The sequence below is a fragment of the Bos taurus genome, chromosome 23 (assembly GCF_002263795.3).
Source record: "Bos taurus isolate L1 Dominette 01449 registration number 42190680 breed Hereford chromosome 23, ARS-UCD2.0, whole genome shotgun sequence".
Classification (NCBI taxonomy): Eukaryota; Metazoa; Chordata; class Mammalia; order Artiodactyla; family Bovidae; genus Bos; species Bos taurus.
This window is the reverse complement of record NC_037350.1, coordinates 16,935,529-16,956,938: the sequence shown is the minus strand read 5'-3', so window position 1 is coordinate 16,956,938 and position 21,410 is coordinate 16,935,529. Positions and strand designations below refer to the sequence as shown.

The 21,410-nt window shown below is 42.1% G+C and overlaps 1 protein-coding gene and 1 long non-coding RNA gene across 4 annotated transcripts in view; one reads left to right on the top strand and one right to left on the bottom strand.

Moving 5' to 3' along the window:
• Positions 1–718: 718 nt before the first annotated feature.
• Positions 719–1,568, bottom strand: LOC104969672 (uncharacterized). The gene is made up of 2 exons (XR_814800.4): positions 1,216–1,568; positions 719–1,074 (listed from the first exon to the last, which is right to left on the bottom strand). It is a non-coding gene; the product is annotated as an uncharacterized lncRNA (long non-coding RNA).
• A 68-nt stretch (positions 1,569–1,636) lies between these two features.
• ZNF318 (zinc finger protein 318) overlaps positions 1,637–21,410 on the top strand; it is a 44,435-nt gene continuing 24,661 nt past the window's right edge. For 2 of the 3 annotated variants that reach the window (XM_059880571.1, XM_010818286.3), the window contains exons 1-6: positions 1,637–2,268; positions 4,860–5,011; positions 10,443–11,082; positions 12,304–13,749; positions 15,383–15,482; positions 17,619–17,923. In XM_059880571.1, the coding sequence (XP_059736554.1) occupies positions 1,813–2,268; positions 4,860–5,011; positions 10,443–11,082; positions 12,304–13,749; positions 15,383–15,482; positions 17,619–17,923 (3,099 nt within the window). In that variant the 5' untranslated portion in view covers positions 1,637–1,812. The other variant, XM_059880572.1, reaches the window with a different exon arrangement.

The following is a 21,410-nucleotide window of genomic DNA, read 5'->3' as shown; positions in this document are numbered from 1 at the left end:
GTCGGACATGACTGATGCGACCTAGCAGCAGCAGCAGCAGCATTCCCTCATGATGACTTCCCAGTATACAGATAATCCCAACTTATGTTTCAAACAAAATCGGCTATCCATCTGTGAAAAATAATCTCAGATTTAATTTAATGGACTATGCAAGGGTTCATATATAAAATTCCATGTAAACTGAATATGGGAAACAAAATCATTAAAAGTGTTAATAAATATGGAAGAATATATTAAGAATCTTGACATGATAAAGGCCGCTTTAGGCCACAAAATCCGAAGTCAGCAAATGAAAATTCAAATGCCATAGGGAGCAAGCAAGTAATGTTGAGTAAAGAAAGATGGGTGTGAGAGAAATCAATTAGTAAAAATTTATTTTAATTTTACTAAGCTATGAGGTAAGCAAATGCCATTATACAAATATGTGAAATTGGACAGACTCTAAATTTAATATGAAAAATACAAATTAGAAAATGAGAATCTTAGGGAATGCCCTGGCAGTCCAGTGGTTAGGGCTTAGCGCTTTCATTGCCAGGCCAGGGTTCAACCCCTGGTCAGGAAATTTAGATCCCACAAGCCCCACAGCTCTATCAAAAAAAAAAAAAAAAAGGAAATCTTTTGTAAGTAATTTTTTTTTTGTCTTGCCTCTTCTTTGCAAACAGAAACCTGATTTTCATACCAATTTCAGGTTTTGTGTTTCTAGTTAATAGAGGAAAACTTTCAAGCCATTAGTACTTTATTTTGAAGAGTTCAATTTAGCGTCAACATTTTTCTTTCATATTTTGACCATTGCTTTTCTTCATTTTTTAACTTTTGTACTTAGTAGTATACAGGGACTACCACTGCACCCAAGTGTCCAGGAAAATTCTGGTCGCACACTGGAGGGTTCCAAATCGTTTGCAAAAACTCTCCAGGCCTCCTAGCTGTCACGATGTGGACCCCTAGCGGTGAGCGACGTTCCCGATAAGTGTTCTGGTTGAGACGGCGACAGTTTTACTCGGATGCCTGCTTTGGGTTTGATTCTCGCTCCCGAATCGCCCCTATTCCGCAGTTCCCCATCCTCAATTTCAACTTCTGCAAAAGAGGCAAACTAGAAAGTAAATTGTTGGCCATGGTGTGGCTTCTATGGGAGCCGGGACTTCGTCGGTTGCTTTTGCCAAGGTGCGTAATCTCCCACATAACGCCTTGCAGGTTTTTTATATTCCCATCACTTACAACCATTTCTTGTCACCACGTAAATTAACAGGATTGCGGGCAGGGAAAAGGCCCCCTCGAAGCCACCAGCATCCCGAGGACTCAAGAATCCCCGGAAGAGCCAACTCCGCTCCTGCTAATCCTTTCCCTTCCGCTCGGCCCACCCCGGGCAGAGCGCTCGGGGTCACGTGTTCGCCGGAGGAGGGGAAGTGGGCGGCTCAGCGGCCGCCATCTTGCCGGCTTGGAGGCGGAGCGTGAGGAGCGCAGGTCGCGCGCTTCTCCTCCCCTCCCCTCGCTCAGCCTCGCACCGCCCTCCGTGCTCCTCCCCACTTCTGGCTCCCTAGGCCGCTCCCTGAGTGGAGGAACGGGGAGCCCAGGAGGGCGGGGGGGTGTGTCGGGCCCGTGATCGCGCCCTCCAACCGCCAGCCGCGGCCGCGGGGGCGCGCTCGACCGGGCCCCAGGGGAGGCGCGGGGCTGAGGGGAGGGGGCTGCTCCGGCTGCGGGGGCGGCGCACGGCGGCCGTGGCGGCCGGGGTTGCAGCTGCGGCGGCGCGCTGGGGGCCCGCGTCCGGGGCGCCCCCAGGTCGACGCTGCCGCCGTGGCCGCGGCTGCCAGAGCCATGTACCGCAGCGGCGCCCGCTCCTCCGTCTCTTCACACCGGCCTAAAGAGAGCGGCGGGGGCGACCCGCGCACCGGCCGCAGCTCCGGCTCCTCCTCAGGCCCGGCTCGCCGCACCTCACCGCCGTCCTCCTGCTCCTCCTCGTCGCGGACGCCGGCTCGCCGGCCCCGCTCTCCCTCAGGGCACCGCGGCCGCCGGGCCTCTCCGTCCCCTCCGCGGGGTCGCCGCGCCTCCCCGTCTCCGCCTCGCGGCCGCCGGGCCTCGCCGTCCCCGCCACGGGGTCGTCGCGGCTCCCCGTCCCCGCCGCGGGCCCGTCGCGGCTCCCCGTCGCCGCCGCGGGGCAGACGACTCTTCCCGCCGGGCTCGGCCGGCTTCCGAGGGAGCAGCCGGGGGGAGTCCCGCGCCGACTTCGCCAGGGACGGCCGCGGAGACCATCCAGGCGACAGCGGCAGCCGGGTAATCCCACCCCTTCACCCGGACTCTGTGCTCTAGCCCCCTCGCCCGGGATTCCCGCTTTCAGAAACGCCCGCCGCCCGGACGACCCGAGGCCTCCAGGCCGGGGTCCCCACATGGAAGGCCCTTCATCCCCATGGGCCCCCTCAGCGACGCCCGAACCAGGAGGTTCCTGGTCAGCCCCGGGAACTTCATTTGCACAATAACGGATTCGGGACGCGGCCGGCGCCGGCTTGGGACGCCGTGCTGCGTTTCCTGGGAATAGGCTGGTTCTCTCCCTCTGTGTGAGGTGTGAAAAAGTTTGCCGGGCGAGGGGAAGCTCCTCCACGCCGTGTGCCTGGTACTTTTTCAGTAGTTGGTGTCCTTAGAGTTGGATGGTTTTGTGTGTGTCCCGCTAGAACTGAGCTGCGCCCTGGATCTGAAAAGGGTGAAATCTCTTTGTGGCGACTTAGGGTGGCTTAGACAGTTCCCAGGGTAGACACCGAGAGAATGTACACCGAGAGAATGTAACCTGTTCGTACTCTGTGTTGGAGCTGCTTCTCCGAAATCGAAGTATGGGTATCTACAGTCGTTGTAATAGGTGCCTCCACTTAACCTAGTTGTGTGGCAGGATTGATGCTCAGCCCTTCACTTTACACGTTCTCTGTGAACATTCACGCCCTTTCGCGGGGGGCGGGGAGGGTTCCTCCTTATCTAACAGCTGAGGAACTCACAGAGATTTAAGAAACTTAATCAAGGTGATGCCTGTAAGAAGTGGAGTGTGATTCAGTTCTTTACCTGGTTCCCAATACCCTGAATTTAACTGTTAAGTTTCCCTGCTGAAGGGACAGAGCATGAGGTTAAGAAGGTTAGTTTAGAGGTAATACTGACTTTTCATGCATCTCTCTGTTAGTAGAGCCTCTGGGCAGGATCTGGTGTTTTGGTATTTTTTTTTATTATTAGTTAACCAATCCTTTAAAAAAGGTGACAACGTTTCTGTTTTATTTAGTGGCTCTCTAACAGTATTTGGGTACTCTGGTCATAGGTGAATTGACTTATTAAGATTTTAAGATTTTCATAGCTGAGTATGATAGTCTGAATGTTAATCACTACAGAGAAAGTAAGGAAAACAAAAAACAATGAGTTTCCATAACTTCCCCTTTCTTCTCCAATGCACAACCTATTTGCTCCAGTCTTTTGTCTCAGTAAATGACATCACCCGCTGCTCAGCCAGAAACAGTGATCATCTCCCTTCTCCCAGTCTGTAGGGATAACTTCATCTATCAAACTATCAGCTCTACCTCCAAAATACATCCTCCAAACTGTTGTCTTCCTGCCATCATTCTTATCTAAACTTTATTATCTCTTGCTTAGTTTATTGCATTAGGCTCCATTACACTCCACTTTTGTTACCATCCAGTTTTTTTCTATACCTAGAAATAAAAATGATTTTTAAAGACATCCATTTTATGTATTTGAGAAATATTTATTGAACCCTTACCATGCTGTTCTGGGCACTGGGAATATAATAATGAACAAACCAGTCAAAAACCCTGCCCTAGTAGAGCTTATATTCTGACAGGGGGAGTTGGATAATAAGAGAAGTAAAATGTCTTGGCATGTTAAATATGATTAAGTGTTAAGAGAAAAAACAGAAAGGAGTTACAATTTTTGGTAAGGTAGCCAGAGAAGGCCTTCTGGGAAGGTGATTTCTTAATAAAGACCTGAAGATGAGGATGTGAACAGAGTGAGCATCTAGAGGAAGTATGTAGTAATGTCACTCCCTGCTTGAACCCCTTCTGTGACTTGTTAAACTAAGAATAAAAATCCAGATTTCCTAACTGTGGCTTCTGCCTGTTTTGTGTCACTTCACTGCAGTCATGCTGGCCACATTTCTGTTCCCCCAAACATGCTAAGTTCATTATAGAACATGCTCTTTTGGCCTGAAACATCTTCCATCTGTTCTTTGCAAGACTGATATCTCATCATTCAGGCTCCAGATTAAATGGTATCACCTCAGAAAGCCTTTTCTAATCATCTTATCTGAAGTAGCTCCTTTTCCCCAGTCTTTCATATTATCATGTTTTAATGACTTTATAACACTTCACAGTGCCATCAGAAATATTTTTTTTTCTTAACCTGTGTTTGGCTTGTCTCCTTTAGTGGAAATGTAAAGATTCTGGTAGCAGACTTAATTTACTCCTCTGGCCCCATTCCTGGTGCCAGGAAATTAAAGAATTTAGGAGGATTGGAAGTATGGACTTTCATCTAAGAAATTGATAATTTAAAATGTGTATGTGTGTGTCTGTGTGTATATGTATATGTATATATATATATATATAAATGTTTGTTTATTTGGCTGCACAAGGTCTTAGTTGGAGCATGGGAATACTTTAATTGTGGCATGTGGGATCTAGTTCCCCAACCAGAAGTGGAACCCAGGCCATTAGACCACTGGTGAAGTCCTTGATAATTTTTTTAAAATCCTTTATTTTTGGAGTAGTATCTTACCATAATCATCTCTCACCCTGTGGACTATAGCTTTAGAAAGGAGAACAGTTTGAGTGTAGGAATGTCTTGACCCTATTGACTGTTACTATCTTTTACTCTTGTAGAGACGCTCTCCTGGTCTGAGATCTGACTCTTCTTTGGAACAGAGCTTACGGATCACAGTTGGCAATGACCACTTCTGTGTTGGCATACCAGAACGGAGGCGGCTTAGTGATCGACTGGGGTCACCAGTGGAAAATCTGGAGGATGCAGACAGGTAGGCTTCATCTGAGACAGGGCACTTCATATGAGTACTTGAAGGTAGAAATGTTGCTGTTTTCTGAATGATGTATTTGAAAGGGTGGTGCCAGCACTGAAGTTTATGCCCTATGTCCAGTACAAAGTATTACATTGGAAAGAGTGGGGTAGACTCTGTTGCTGAAACAATTATGTAGAAAAAAAGACTTTAAAAGATCTAAGACTTCCCTAGTGGTCCAGTGGTTAAGACTCTGTGCTTCCACTGTAGGAGGCATGGGTTCAATCCCTGGCCAGGGAACTACGATCCTGAGTGCAGCATGGCATGGCCAAAAAAAAAATGGTCATCCTGGCCCCAACTGGAAAGGGGGAAGTTGAGGGAATATAAACAGTCCCCCAAATTAAAAACAGTTGAGATGATACAGATTCTAAAATAGTGGAACTAGGGGGGTCCCTTCTGCAAAGGAAAGTTCTGAACAAAATAAGATATCTAGGAAATCTACTTATTTATGGCTGCACTGGGTCTTCATTGATGCAATCGAGCTTTCTCTAGTTGCATTGAGTAGGGACTACTCTAGTTGCAACCCACGGGCTTCTTACTGCAGTGGCTTCTCTTGTTGCACAGCACAGGCTCTAGAGCTTGGACTCAGTAGTTGGGGTACACTGGCTTAGTTGCCCCACAGCATATGGAATCTCCCGGACCAGGGATCAAACCTGTGTCCCGTGTATTGACTGGCAGATTCTTAACCTCTGGACCACCAGGGAAGTCCTTAGAAATCTTTGTTTAAATGGTGTTATTTTTTAGCTTGTCCAGGATGAAATATATATAGATTCAGAAAAGGTTTAGATAAATTCATGTTTATTATACACACACACACACACACACACACATATATAGGCATTAATAGAAAGTTAGAGATCTTTAAAAATGTTTAATTTCAGTTATTACTTTACAACCACTGAGGGCTAAGGAAGGGCAAATATACTCCACAGGGTGTTAAATATAGATTTCAGGTACTAGGAACTTAGTTATGTATGGGAAGTAAATAACGCATTACATGTTTTTCACCTCGCAAAAGTAAAAGAGCTAGAATGGGAGTGCAGGGAAAGCACTCTTTCTGAGAGCTGAGAACCATGTCTGTTAACGGTTTCTGCCAAGTATATTGGGAGTTTTCACAAATGTTTAGCAGTAGCAGTAAATCAATATAATGTTCTTTTAAACTGTGACTCTCCGTGAAGTAGTGCACAGAATATAGGCAGGCAGGTGGGGGACAGCTGGGCAGGAAGTGTGAGGACCAGTGCTGCCCTTTGGTAATATTTACTTCAAAGCTTCAGTGGCTATTCAATGCAGTGAAGCAAGGCAGGACAATCATATAACACTGAAGCTTCTGAAGATAGAGCTTCAAGGTATGTGACTATATCACTTAATTGAGGCAACAGCCCATGCCCTTCTAGCTGCTTCTATTTTGGGAGATGATTGAGTAGGCAGGCAGTCCGAGTAGGTGGTGCATGATGTGATTCTCTTCCTTCCTTAGGAGCTCAGGTTTTGGTGTGACTAGCATTTCCTCTTGCTAGTTCTAGGGTGTCAGCTCCCCTTTCCATAAACTTTGTTATGCATGCGTGCTTCAGGTAAACGATTGTCTGTTTATAAGTTATAAAAATTAAAAAATTTCCTCTCTGTATTTAAGGTAGTAATTTTCTCCCTTGAATCCTATTTCAGAGAGAGAAATTTATTTTAGAGAAAGTGAGATTAAGGTTCTAAAAGGAGGTTCCAGGCCATTCTTTAGACTTTTTTGCCCTCAGCACTCTTGCTCAATCTGCTTTGTGTCGATAATTACTGTCTGCTAAAACCAGGCCATACGAACGTTGACATTCGCAAAGTGTCTTCCTGACTGTGAGTCCAGTCTTCAGCTAGTGAAGCAGGCCATTTCCATCGTTTGTATGTAGGTGTGTGTTTATTTTTTCCTGAGACCCTGTATTCTTTCTCTTCCCATATTCGATCTGTTAAATTTTATACCAGGTTTGGGTTACAGTCAGATTGCCAGGGTTGTCAGTCTCCTCACCACAGCAGTTCTCTGTGCAGGACTGTAACTTATTCTGAAAAGGAAGTGTGAATAGGTTGTGTGAATAGGTTGTGTGAAGACTCTGAGTTTCTGAATAAGTGTAGATGTGAGGTTGATTTCCCTTGTTTATCAGAGTATTCTGCACATTATACATTCCATTCATGGTAGTCTCATCTCCTGACTCCTTCTTGCCTTGATGTAGGGAGTAGGATTTTTCCCTGTTACTTGCCTTAGGGAAAAGACAGAAACACAACAGCTTTCTTCAGGCATTTTGAGGAATCAGCACAGGAAAATAATGGGAAGTTTGAGCTCTGGAGAACCTTTTTTTTCTTACCATATACATTTTTTAGCAGCTTTTTTATTTAGCCATAATTCATATACCATGCAATTCACCCATCTAGAGTGTACAGTTCAGTGATTTTTAGTATATTCATAGAGTTGTACATATACCACTGTGATCAATTAAAAATTTTTTCTTTTTGCCTTATCCTTAGTCTCACCTACCCACCCCCCAGCCTATCACTAACCTTCTTCTGTATTCATTCTGGCCATTTCATATAAATAGTATCATACAATGTGTGGTCTTTTGTGACTGGCTTCTTTCACGTAGCATAATGTTTTCAAGGTTCATTCATGTTTTTACATATAACAGTGCTTCAATTTTTTTATTGCTGATAATTTCATTGTATATGTATTTTGTTTATCTGTTACCAGTGTTGAGTGGATGGATAGCATTTTAGTTGTTTCTACTTTTTGGCTGTTATGAATAATGCTGCTGTGAATATTGGTGTACAAACTTCTGTGGACATATGTGTTGGTTTTTTTTAACTTGCTTAAGGGAATTTGTAAACACAGAAAAAGTAGAATAGTTCAGTGAGCCTCTAGGTACCCATCACCTACATCATTCAGTCAATTTTTTAAGAAAAGAGTTGGACTTGACCAAAGCTTTCAGAGAGAGTTTGTCACTGGACTGTTCTGAGCTGCAGGAGATGGGGCCCTTTTTAGGACTCACTTTTATTGCAGTCAGTTCTCTCTCATCCTTTGGGAAAACTAGGGAAGGAGGACATGAGCTTCTAACAGGCAACCTGATTTCTGCCTGTATTTACACATTAGCGCATTCTTTTAACTGTTTCTATTCCTCCTTTTATTGGTTTTTGCCTCCTTTTGCAGGAGATTGCAGGTTTGGATTGAGTCTTTCTGAGAGCCATTTCATTATTTCTAGCTTCTCGATGTTTAATATTGGATTAGATTTGAGGCTAGTATGTCTCTTGGTGGAGAAAGCTGAATATAGGAGCAATGGATGAACTTGCCTACTAGCCATGGAGCTTGTAATTTTCCCCTATGCTAATGTGATCAGAGACTATGTATATAGATGGTGTTTTGGCAGTGGAGTGACTCAACTCATGGACATTCCTCCCTGAAAAAAGATGTGTTTATGGCTGGCAGACCTGCAAAGTAAAATATTTTACTCTATTTATGTTTGATTTCAGAGATCATCTTTGGTCATTCTCATTCTTTCCTATTATTTCATAGTACATTGAGACCACAAAATTCCCTAAATACTTGGGGAGGAGGTGAGTAACAGGAACCTCGATTCCCATAGATGACATTCTTATAGAAGAGGTGATAAAATTTATCCTTTATAGTCTTTCATAAAGTTACTTATAGCTGTAACCTCAGTGTAAAACTGAACAAGGGCTGTGCTAGTGAATGAGAAAAAGCAGCTCTTTGATGTTCTACTAACTTTAGTCCCAGAAATAGGAAAACAACTGTCATAAAAAAACAAAAGTCATTTTTCGAAACTTCAAAAAAGCAGAAATAGCTCCTAGAAACTGTAGAAGACAGGAATAATTACCATCCTGTAGATAGTAATTCACTCTGAAATGTGAGTGACGTGTAAGTTTTTCTAAGTTGTATGCTTAAAGTGCTTCATTCTTGTTTAGCTGCTCAGTTGTGTCCAACTCTTTGTCACCCCATAGACTGCAGCCTGTCAGTCTCCTCTGCCATGGGATTTCCCAGACAGGAACACTGGAGAGGGTTGCTATTTCCTTCTCCAGGGGATCTTCCAAACCTAGGGATCCAACCCAAGTCTCCTGCATTGCAGGTGGATTCTTTACCACTGAGCCACCAGAAAAGCTTGAAGTGCTAGGGGATCTTTGTTTCTGTGATTTAAATCAGAAACTTTTAGGGGGCAGTAGAAGCTCCCCGGGGCTTACCTGGTGGCTCAGTGGTAAAGAATCCATCTGCCAATGCAGTAAATGCAGATTCAATCCCTGGGTCAGACAGATCCCCTGGGGAAGGATAAAGCAACCCACTCCAGTATTCTTGCCTGGAGAATTCCATGGAAAGAGGAGTCTGACAGGGCTGCAGTCCATGGAGTCTCAAAGAATCAGACAGGACTTAGCAACTAAACAGCAAAAACAGAAGCTCTGTGACCATAATGCCCCAGAAGATTAGGATACTGTATGTGGTATAGAGATCTGAGCTGAAAGGACAGATGTTCCATCCTGTATTTTTACCTTCATGCCTTAAAAGTCTAAGACCTTTTTATTTCTATAATAAATCTAATAGAAATATATAGTGAGATAACCTTCACATACTTTTTTTCTGGGCTCAAGATTAACAAAATGCTTATGGATATTCAGGCAAGGCAGGAAAGAGTATAACAAAACAGACTGTGAGGGAGTTTTGTGGTTTTTAATATATGATCCAGTGAAATGAAGCAATTGCAGAACCTTCTAAAACTTACAAGAAAATCGTGCCAATTGGATAGATCAGTGGTTAAAAACAATTTTTTTTCCCACAGTGAAACTCTTTTTTTTTCCAAATGAAATATTCTGTAGAATTTGACAATATAAACAGGTAAAGTTGGCCTGCTCTAACTCAAATTTTGTTTTTACAGTTTTTGTTTTACACCTTAAAATTTTTTTTTTGGCTATACCCGGCATGCAGGGTGGTACCTGAGAATCTGCATCTCTAAAAAAAGTTCCTGGGAAATACTGATGTTGCTTATTCAGACCAAAGTTTTAGTAGCAAAGAGCTAGTGTGAAGTTGTGTGACCAGGACTCTTTGTAGTCTGGTAGTGGTATTTTCACATCTCTAAGACCTTTGCATGAGACTCTGCATCCCCAAAGTCTAATCAAAGAAAGAATTCTGTCCAGATAGATTAGCAATCTCTTCCATTGGTTAGAGGCTGCAGCTGCATATGCTCTGGGAAAAGGGAGAAGAAATGTTGCATGTATATATGTAGATTTGTTCTGACTTCATGATTACTGTCTTTTGTTCTAAGCATTCTACAGCCCTCTTGCCAGATGTCAGTCTCTCTTAGCCTTGTCTGGTCTTGCACTTTCCAAGTCCATTATATTCAGTGATGCTTGTCTCTTTCCTCAGGGATGACCTGACTGATGATTCTGTCTTCACTCGAAGCTCCCAATGCTCTCGAGGTCTTGAACGATATATTTCCCGGGAGGAGGCACCTCTCAGTCCCTTCTTGGGACAACTTGATGAGGACTACCGAGCAAGAGAAACTTTCCTGCATCGATCTGATTATAGTCCTCATATCAGTTGTCATGATGATCTGTTGCGGGGAACAGAACGGAATAGAGACAAACTCAAAGGCTCCTACTCTATACGACCTGAGGAAAGTAGCCGGGAGGCCAAACGGCCCCGCTATGATGACACAGAGAAGATGCACAACATGGGAAGTGATCACCCGAGTTTTACATCAGGGACTCGCAACTATCGACAGCGTAGACGGAGCCCAAGCCCTAGGTTTTTAGACCCTGAGTTTCGAGAGCTGGACCTCGCCAGGCGAAAACGAGAGGAAGAGGAGGAACGAAGTAGGAGCTTGAGTCAGGAGCTGGTGGGAGTTGATAGTGGCGGCACTAGTTGTCCCATCCCTGGATTGTCAGGTGTCCTAACAGCATCGGAGCCAGGATATTCTTTACATCGGCCTGAGGAAGTATCTGTGATGCCCAAGAAGTCAATTCTGAAAAAGCGGATTGAGGTGGACATGGAGCCTTCCTTGCAGGTCTATGCTGTGTTTCTTCTAGGGTGTCTTGCTTGTTTCTCTCAATATTTTAAAGCCTAGTTACTTTCCTGGGGGCTGTGTCCCTAAGGTATCTTTGGAATATATGTTGGCGTAACATTGTTATGCTTATGAGCTGTACCTTTTAGGACTCTTAAGGGAATTGTAGGCCTCATAATGCAGTAATAGAGGGCTTCTGTTGTTATGTATTAGGCTTCCTAAGGGGCCTCCCTGGTGGCTCAGACCACGGAAGAATCTGTCTGCAATGCAGGAGACCTGAGTTTAATACCTGGGTCATGAAGATCCCCTGGAGAAGGGAATGCAAACCCCACTCCAGTATTCTTGCCTGGAGAATCACATGGACAGAGGAGCCTGGCGGGCTGCAGTCCATAGGGTTGCAAAGAGTCAGACATGACTGAGTGACTAAGCACACAGGCTTTCTAGACAGACGTTTTGGAGAGTATCTATTATATAAAGTTTTTTTTTTCCTCTAAGTTGGCTAGTCCTGTAGGATCTTTGAATATAGGTTTCTCGGAAATGAAGCTTGAAAGCAAAGGGAGGAGCTGATTGAATTTTCCTCATCTCTTTAAAGAGAGGAAAAAATGTGTGAGTGGTAGGACACTAGAGCAGAAATCAGATAATTCTAATTCTGGATCCATGTCTATCACCAACTTGCTGTGCGATTTTTAGACAAGTCACTTAACCATTCTGGACCTTGATATTTTTTCCTCACTTACGGAAAGATGGTCAGGCATGAGCACTTGTTTTTACTTGTTCTCCTAGGAGCTAAATGTTTCTGAAGTGCCTAAGGGCACTTAGGAAAGTAAGAGAAGACTGATCAGTTAGGGATCAGAGTTTCCTGACTGTACTTCAGTCGTCAAAGTAGCTCTGCTTGTATTTTTTTTTTTGAAGATTCATAAAAAGAGAAAGCAAGTAAGCTAGGGCATCTCTAAAGTCCTTTTGAATTCAGATTCCTTGTTAAAGACTACAACAAATGGGCAAAAGTTAAGATTCAATCTGCCTTCTTTTCTATTTCCCTTTACTACAGCAGAACCATCTGGAGAAATGGGAAACCATATCTTGAACCTGGCTAAGGACCTCCCTTGCATCCACATGTATCTTTGCCCTGTTAATTCAAGAATCACAAAGTATTTATTTTAATCTCAGTTACTAGTTTTCTGAGATTCTATGTAGAGGCTAATTTAGTTATGTTTATCTTTGCAGCTTGAGAGTTTTCCCAGCAGTACCAGCTCCAGCCAGGATCATCCTCTTTACTCTGGACACTCATCTCTTCCACTAAGTGGTGCTATTGCTGCTTTTGCCTCAGAGGTTGAAAACAACAAGGGAACTATGGTAGAGACTACCCTGAAGGAATCTCAGGGCAACCTCTACCAATGGGGCCCCCTCCCTGGGATACCCAAAGACAACAGTCCCCTCAGAGAGAAGTTTGGAAGTTTTCTGTGCCACAAGGAAAAGTTGGATATGAAGGCTGAGGGACCAGAGCGACACACAGACTTCTTGCTTCCTCACGAGAGAGCTAGCCAGGATGGCAGTGGTTTCTCCTGCATTCTGAGCATGTTAGCAGATTCTACCAGTACGCAGGAAAAAAGGCGACTTAGCTTCCCTGACATTGAGGATGAGGAGAAATTTCTCTATGGGGATGAAGAAGAGGATTTAAAAGCAGAATCTCCACCAAAGCCCCTTGGGAGCTCTGAAAGTGAAGTTATGAGGCAGAAGGCAAGCTCCCTACCCTCTTCAGCTCCAACTGTAAAGCTAGAATCAATAGAAGAGACCAATCCAGAATATGCCAAGATTCATGACTTGCTCAAGACCATAGGGCTGGATATTGGGGTAGCCGAGATTAGTAAACTGGCTGCACGCACACAGGAACGACTTCATGGCAAAAAGCCGTCAGGTTCCTCTGCTGACCGCCGTTCCTCTGCTGACCGGCACTTTCCTGCAGACCGCTGTTCCTCCGTTGACCACCGTTTCTCAGCTGATCGGCGCTCTGCAGATCCTCACAGACTGGAGAGCGTGGAGGTGCACCATAGCAATACCCACTCCCCAGAAGTGTCCCGTCCACACCAGGTCTCCCCTGTGGACCCTTACTTGCTCACAAAAAACAGCCCCCCGTTCTTAAAGTCTGACCATCCAATGGGTCATATTGTAGGACCTGAGGTGGTTGGCAGTGGGTTTCAGTCATCTGTTGCAGTCAGGTGCATGTTGCCATCAGCCCCATCTGCCCCAGTTAGACTTCCGCACCCTGCTTCTTTATCTCAGTTTCATGTGCCAAGGGCCTCTCAGTTTGCTGCAGCTCGGATACCTCCAAACTACCAGGGACCTGCCATTCCCCCTGCTTCCTTTGATGCCTATAGGCACTACATGGCATATGCAGCCTCAAGGTGGCCCATGTACCCTGCCTCCCAACCCTCAAATCACCCTCTACCAGACTCACACAGGACAGTGCCAGTTAGCAAACAAGCTACCCGCAGCCGTCCCAACCTCCGTGTGATCCCCACTGTGACTCCTGATGAGCCCAAGCATGAGGAGTCAGTGCTGGGCTCAATTCCTACTGCCCAAGTGCCTGTCCATGTGTCCATCCCATCACTCATCAGATATAATCCAGAGAAGATTTCTGATGAGAAGAACCGTGCTTCCCAGAAACAGAAGGTGAGTGTTAGCTTTGGGCCTCCTGTGCCTGCATCTTCTATTTTAACATAAATTTGTATTTGTCTTTTAGAGGGAGCTAAAAATTTGCAAGGTCCAAGGCAATCTTTAGAGACTGCTGTTATTACCATAATTTTTTCTTTTACTGTTTTCTCATTTGGCCTAAAGTATGGCCCTAGGTCCCACTGTGATTGCTAGACTTCTTTTTCCTAAGTTTATTTCTCTATCTCAATTACCAGCCTTAGTACACTATGGGTAGGAGCTGGGAGCCTTGAAGTCTTCAGTATGACTCATCAGAGAGTGAGGAACCAAAATTGGGTTCCTTTCCTGATTTCCATAGAAATCAAGGAATCTGTGTTTTATCCCAGTGAATTTTAGATCTTTTTTCTGTAGTGATTATGGAGTTTAAAAACTGTTGACTAGTTGTTGCTTGGTGACTAAACCAAGAAATAAGCTTTGTTTGTTCTGGTTTAACTTAGAGTCCAGGAATAATAATATATTTTATGACACTTTTTTAAATTAGTTTTTATACTGTCAAGGTTCATTGGGTTCCTTGACTATAGAAAGCAAGCAGTGGCTGGGGTAAAGATATAATAATTTAGATGTTTTAAAGCAGTAGATAAAAATTACATAGAGGTGAGGAATACAGAATAGAATTTTGAATAGAAAAATTAATATATACTGTTTATTTTAAAGGTACTTGATAGCTTACAACTCACTTGGTTAAACACAGTGACCTAAGGACCATAAAATTGTAATATGTGTTAATTTGGTTTGCTAATAAAATAATTAAGACCTGAGGAGAAAAATAGAAAAGGTGAAATTGGAAGGCTAATCTGATTTTTTTCTAGTTTAAAAGAAATTTAGCTAATCCTTGAGAAGACCAAAAACACCTCTTAATTTTCCATTGTACTTGGGTACCCTGAACTTCAGTGTTTTGTGTTTTTTGTTTGTTTGTTTTTTTGAAGTCTTTTGGGAAAGAGAAGAACTTCCATACAACAAAACCTAAGACTGCAGAGATACTCTCTGAAGACTAGTGCTTTTCCTTTCCTTTACCTTTAAGACCCTAGTACTAAAGTCAGGGCTGACAGTACACAGGGTTTTCACTTGAGTTCCTTATGGACAAGCCATATTTGTTTTTCCCGTTAGGTGATAGTAGTATAGTTGAAAGACCAGAGGCTTTAGGGCATGTATACCTGGATTTAAAATCATCTTACTATATGATCTTTGGTATGTTACTTAGTCTTTTGCAACCTCAGTTTTCTTACTGTGAAAGAGATAATATCATGATTAAATAAGATGATACATACAATGCAACTAACACAGTGCTTCATCCACAACACATATTCATTCCCTTCTTGATGGTTCCTTTTGGACTCAGAACTACTATCTAATAGTGTAGTGCTTCTACAAAAATAGTAGTTTCCAATCAATACAGTTCTGGAAAGGATAATTCTATTCTGGGACTTGAATTGGAATGAAATAATCATCTTCGTTATAAAGTCAGAGCCTCTGCGTGCAGGTGTTTGTACTCTTGCATTCAGATGTTATCTAGTATGATGCTTTCTGGAAAAGAACAATAGAAAAGGGGGGATGTTGTAGGCTAAAGGGTCTGTTACCATTTTTTATTTTGCAGGTTATTGAAGAGAGGGAAAAGCTGAAAAGTGACCGTGAAGCTCGCCAGAAGAAGATGTACTATCTTAGAACTGAGTTGGAGCGGCTTCATAAACAGCAAGGTATCAGACACTCCTAGGCTGCCCTTTTGTTGTAACTTTAGTAAGAGATCCAAATGAAGAGCCTTGGGGACTCTCAAACAGGTTCATTGACATTGAGGCTTCACTTTCAAAAAAATTTTGATATAATTAGACTTATAGAAAAGTTGCATTAGTAGTGTAAAGAATTCTCAGGTGTTTTCCATTATTAGCATTTTACCATATTTGCTATATTCGTTTTTCTCTTTCAATTGTGTGTGTGGGTGTGGGTGTAATTTTTCCTGAACTATTTAAGAATAAGCTGTAGAACGATACTCCTTTAATCCTAAACACTTAAATGTGTATCTTCTTCTTTTTGTAAAGATTTTAAAATTTTTTGGCTGCACTATGCAGCATGTGGGGTCTTAGTTCCCCAACCAGGGATTGGGGTCTTAGTTCCCCAACTGTGTCCGCTGCAGTGGAAGTGGGAAGTTCTAACTCCTGGACCGCCAGGAAGGTCCCAAGTGTGTGTCTTCTGACTACAAGAATTCACTTGTATAACCATAGTACACTTACCAAATTAGAAAATTAACAGTAATATACCAGTCTACCAATCTTATTCATATTTTATCACTTGTTCCAACGATGTCCTGAAGCAAAAGAAAATTAAAGATTATGCATTGCATTCAGTTGTCATGTTCTTTTAGTCTCCTTTAATCTGTAACAGTTCCCAAATCTTGAGAGGAGATCACATGTTTTGTAGAATGTCCTCTAATTTTGATTTGTCTGATGTTTCCTTATGATTAAATTCATGTTGTGCATTTTAGCACAGGAACATCACAGAAATGATGCTAAGTTCGTAACAGGTGTTGATTTGTCCCATGCTGGTGATGTCAACTTTGATCATTTGGTTAAGATGATGTCTGCCAAGTTTCTCCACTGTAAGGTTACTATTTTACCTTTTTCAATTAGTAAGTATCTTATGGGGGGATACTTTGAGACTGTGTAAATAACTCAGTTGCTCTTCAGACTTTGGCCCACTAGTTTTAGTATTCATTGATGATTTCTTGTCCAAATCAGTTATTGATTGTTACATAGTAATTTTCTAATTTCATCATTCCATTTACCTTAATTGGTTAGCTTTCTACTATGAGGAGGTGCTTTCTACCCACCCCTCCTCCCCCATTTATCCATTTATATAATATTTTACTATTATTATTTATCTTTATGCTCAAACTGCCCCAAATTTGGCCAATGAGAGCCCCTTTAAGTTGACTCCTGTGTCCTTTTTTTAAAAGTTATTTTTAATTGGATGATAATTGCTTTACAGTGTTGTATTGGTTTCTGCCATACATCAACACAAATGAGCCATAGGTTTATACATGTCTTGTGTCCTTTTGATGTATCCCTATCATTTTTTGATTTGTGGGTGTACACAAAAAGATGTTGTATACACCCACAACAGAAAGATGTTCCATTGTGGCACAAAAAGATGTTCCATTATGCCTCTGTTGAGTATACCTCTTCACCAGTGCTTTTAGGATTTCATATATACACTAAGGAAAGAACATAGAATATGACAACTTGGTGATAACAGAAGAGCAGAGAGTGGGAGAAGATGTAATTTCTTGTTTGGCTTTGGACTTTTTAGGAATGAGAAGCTTAGTTATTAATCCTGTGAGGGTTAATTCATGAGAATCTGAAGTTTGAAATAAGAAATAACATCAGATGAACTTACGGTAAAATGTAAAACTCAATGGATGTGTTGGTGAAGGGTCCTTAAATCAGATAAAGTCAAATATGTGAATAATTATTTGGTTCTCTGAAGAGAACAGCCACAGAATGCATGTGTTACAGTTACAGCATATATTAACCTTTTTGGAGGACACATGCACATAAACTTGTATATACCCTTTTAGGGATACATGGAGTCTGTCTTTGAAACCTGTCCGTAGATCTTTAGCTAATAACCCCTACCTAAGAGATAATGTAATCACTCAACCTTTACTTCCATAGGAGCATCACCTAAACTGGCCCATGTGGAGGGCAAGTCTCACCTGCTTTTGGATGTTTCATGGAGAGACATTTTATGAGCATAAAGTCTTAAGAATTAGTATTTATGACTGAAAAATGGCTTGTTAATTTTCCTGTGTTTCTTTCTGTTGACATTTGACTACTCAGGGGAAATGCTGCGTAAGAAACGAAGGGAGAAGGATGGTCACAAAGATCCACTCCTAGTAGAGGTGAGTCGGCTTCAGGATAACATTATGAAGGACATTGCAGATCTTCGACAAGAGGCAGAAGAGGCAGAAAAAAAGCAGTCTGAACTGGACAAAGTGGCTCAGATCTTGGGAATTAACATTTCTGATAAATCTCAGAAGTCTTCAAGCGACAGTAGAGAGCCTACAGAGAAGACTGGGAAAGCAGAAAAATCCAAGAGCCCAGAAAAAGTGTCGTCATCCTCAAACTCCTCTTCCAATTGCAAGGTAATGACTCAACTTTTCCATTTCTATTGTATCTTTTATTTCCATGGACTCCTAAAGCAGCCTTCTAACTAACCATTTTTTTAGCTTCCTTTTCCAAACTGTTCTTACTCTTGCTAGTTATTTTTGTAAAACATAGTTTAGATCGTGGTACTGTCCTTCAGAATTTTAGCAGTTCCCCATTGCCTCCAAAGTAGAATTCTGGGCCCTCCATGTTCTGGATCTAGCATTTACACCTTAACTCACTTCAGTCTAGCTTCTAGTCTTCTCACAACTTGAAATCCTTTTTGGTTCATGTTTAGCAACAAGGTCACCACCATGTTGAACAGCCTCAAATTTCAGTTCTTAAATCAGTATTTGATACAAGGAACCACTGTCTCCGAAAAACTGTTTTCTTCCTTTGGCTCCCATCACATTTCTTTTCCTTCTTATATGTTAGCTGCTGTGCTTAATTTCCTGATCTTTGAATATTTTAGTTCTTCAGGACTCAGTTCTAGCCCAGGTCTCCAGAATTCTGCTTTTTCATTTCATTCATTTCATTCAGTCCTCTGCTGAAATACCATATTGACAACTTTCAGTTTTATATTTTAGCTCAGCTGATTCTAATAAGGTTCAAGTCTGAGTGTCCAACAGACTACTCACTATTTCCACTTGATTGTCTCTAACACCTTAAAATCAATGTATTCTAAATTAAACTAAGATTGTGCTCAGCCTCCCTCTAATCTTTCTTCCTCTGCTGTTTGTTACCTGTCTCAGTGAATGACATTACTGTCCAACAGTTTTTATGCCAACAAGTGGAAAAGCATTCTTAGTGCTCCCCCTTCCTAACTGCTCCACACGATTACAGAGTCTGCCAGTTCTCCATCCAAAATAAATCTCAGTTCCGTTCATCTCATCATCTCTGTTGCCATCCAAGTTCAAGCCACCTTCAAGTTTTTTTGCTTGTACTGCTACTCTCTTAATTCTTTCTCCACATTCAGCCAGTGGTTATGATACTACTTTGCCTACCTCTTCAGCCTCATTTCAAATCTTACTTTTCCTTTGCTCTCTGTAATTTCATTACTGGCATTTTCATTCCATAAATGTTTCATCATCTTTAATGTCTTTGTGTCCTCTCCTCCTACTAATTACTACTCTTCTTACCCTGTGTTCTCACTCAAATTCATCCTCAGATTTCAGTTTAAATTATTTCCCTGACTCCCTTTCTTGATTTTCCAGGTTGTTAAATTTGCCTCATATACACTCTCATACCTTCATTTTCCTTCTTAGCATTTATGGCCTTGTAATTATATTATTACATGTGTTCCCCAATTAGATTTTAAGGTTCAAGGGATCAGGGACCATATCTGTCTCATTCTCCAGTATAGTCCCCAGTACACAGTTCAGTACCTGCCACATAGCAAATAGATAGCTCTCAGGAAATCATTAATAATCCTCTTAGCCTGGAATGATCTTTCTCCCAACTCTACTCATCCACTAAGGCCCAACTTGAATACTCCCCTCCTCGGTGCAGAATTCCTGAATTCCACTGTGATTGAGTCAGACCTTTTTTTAGCATTCCCATAATATATTACTTTGTTCCTTTATAAAATGTATTTCATTCTGTCTTACTGAAAGCGTGATTAAACTCATGCCTGTCTCTTGCACTAAATGAGAGCTTCTTGAGAATAACAGAGTATAACTTATTTTTGTGTTTTCCCATGACATCCGGTATGTCTAGTACATAGTAGATGGTCAGTTAATATTGGGGTTAGAGAAGAAGATACTCTGTATTCTCTGTCAGCCAAGCTTTAATTTTTTTATGTCTTCCTGGGAGAGTTCTCTTTCTCAACCAGGTAGGACTATTTTCTTATACCAGGACCACTGAGTTCAGGGCCTTTGATGGGAGAAGAGCTTGTAGTTGACTTATACATTATTTGGGGTTCCGCTTAGGCACCAACCCCATGATAAACTATCATCTTGACTTGAGTGAGAGAATGTTCTCTGAAGTTAACAAGAATATGTTGCAATTTGATTTTCATTTCAGCAATAAGGAATGTTCTCTCTGCAAGCTCTGTTTTCTACCTGTCTTTGGTCTTTCTTCTTTCTTTGCCTCTTTTTAAAATGTGTGGTTAGTTTGATTTTCTTTCTCTTAAATAGCTCATTTCATAAAAGTAAACACATGCACATTTCCATAGTTCCATTCACTTAGACACAGTTGTTACTAATGAGTTGGTATTATTCCAAATTACCTTCTTCTGTTCATTCATTTAATAAATATTTCTTGGTCTCCAAAAAAGTGCCAGACAGTGTTTAGATATGGGAAGTATAAAAAGGAACTATGTAGTTGGTGGTGGTGGTGGTGGTGGTTCAGTCGAAAACAGGCTAAGGAATATGGAGTAGTTAGGGAAAGTCTTTTGGATAAAGTGACATTTAACATTCTGTGCCTAGTCACATATCTGTATTGATTATTCAAATACATCTTTTAATAGATTTGTGTTGTTTGTTTTTTTTTTTTAATTGGTTGCACTGGCTCTTTGTTGTTGTGCACAGATTTTCTCTAGTTGTGGCAAGTGGGGGCTACTCTTCATTGCCAATGCATGGCCTTCCCATGATGGTGGCTTCTCTTGTGGAGCATGGTCTCCAGGGCACACTGGCTCAGTAGTTGTGGCTCATGGACCCTGGAGTGCTTGGTGCTTGGGTTTAGTTGCTCCACAGCATGTGGAATCTTCCCAGACCAGAGATTGAACTGGTGTCCCCTGTATTGGCAGGCAGATTCTTATCCACTGTACCACCAGGGAAGTCCTATTCAAATGTATTTTGTTATTTCGTTGTTCAGTTGCTAAGTCATGTTGACGCTTTGCAACCATGGACTACAGCATGCTAGGCTCTTTTGTCTTCCACTATCTCCAGAGTTAGTGGGCAATAGTTGCTCACATTCATGTCCATTGAGTTGGTGATGCTATCTAACCATCTCATCCTCTGCCGCCCACTTCTTTTGTCTTCGGTCTTTCCCAGCAATGGGGTTTTTTCCCAGTGAGTCAACTCTTTGCATCATGTGACCAGAATATTGGAACTTCATCATCAGTCCTTTCAATGAATATTCAGGGTTGATTTCCTTGAGAATTGACTGGTTTGATCTGCTTGCAGTCCAGGAAACTCTGAAGCGTCTTCTCCAACACCACAGTCTGAAAGTATTTGTTACTTACTCTTGTAGTATTTCGTGACAGTCTTTCCATGTCAATAAATAGACTTATATAATACCATTTTAGCAACCTTATTTTTATTGTTGTATGGATAACAGTTTAACCAGTTAAATCACCTGTAGTTTGACCTAATTTCCTGAGGATAAATATCATGGAATAGAATTGCTTGGTCAAAGGTATAAAGAATTTTGAGGTATATAATTTGTGTTCCTCAATTGTCTTCTGGAAAGGTGGTGTCAGTTAGTACTCACCAGCAGTGTATGCATGTGCCCATCCCTTACCTGCTGGATATGATCTGTTTAGTG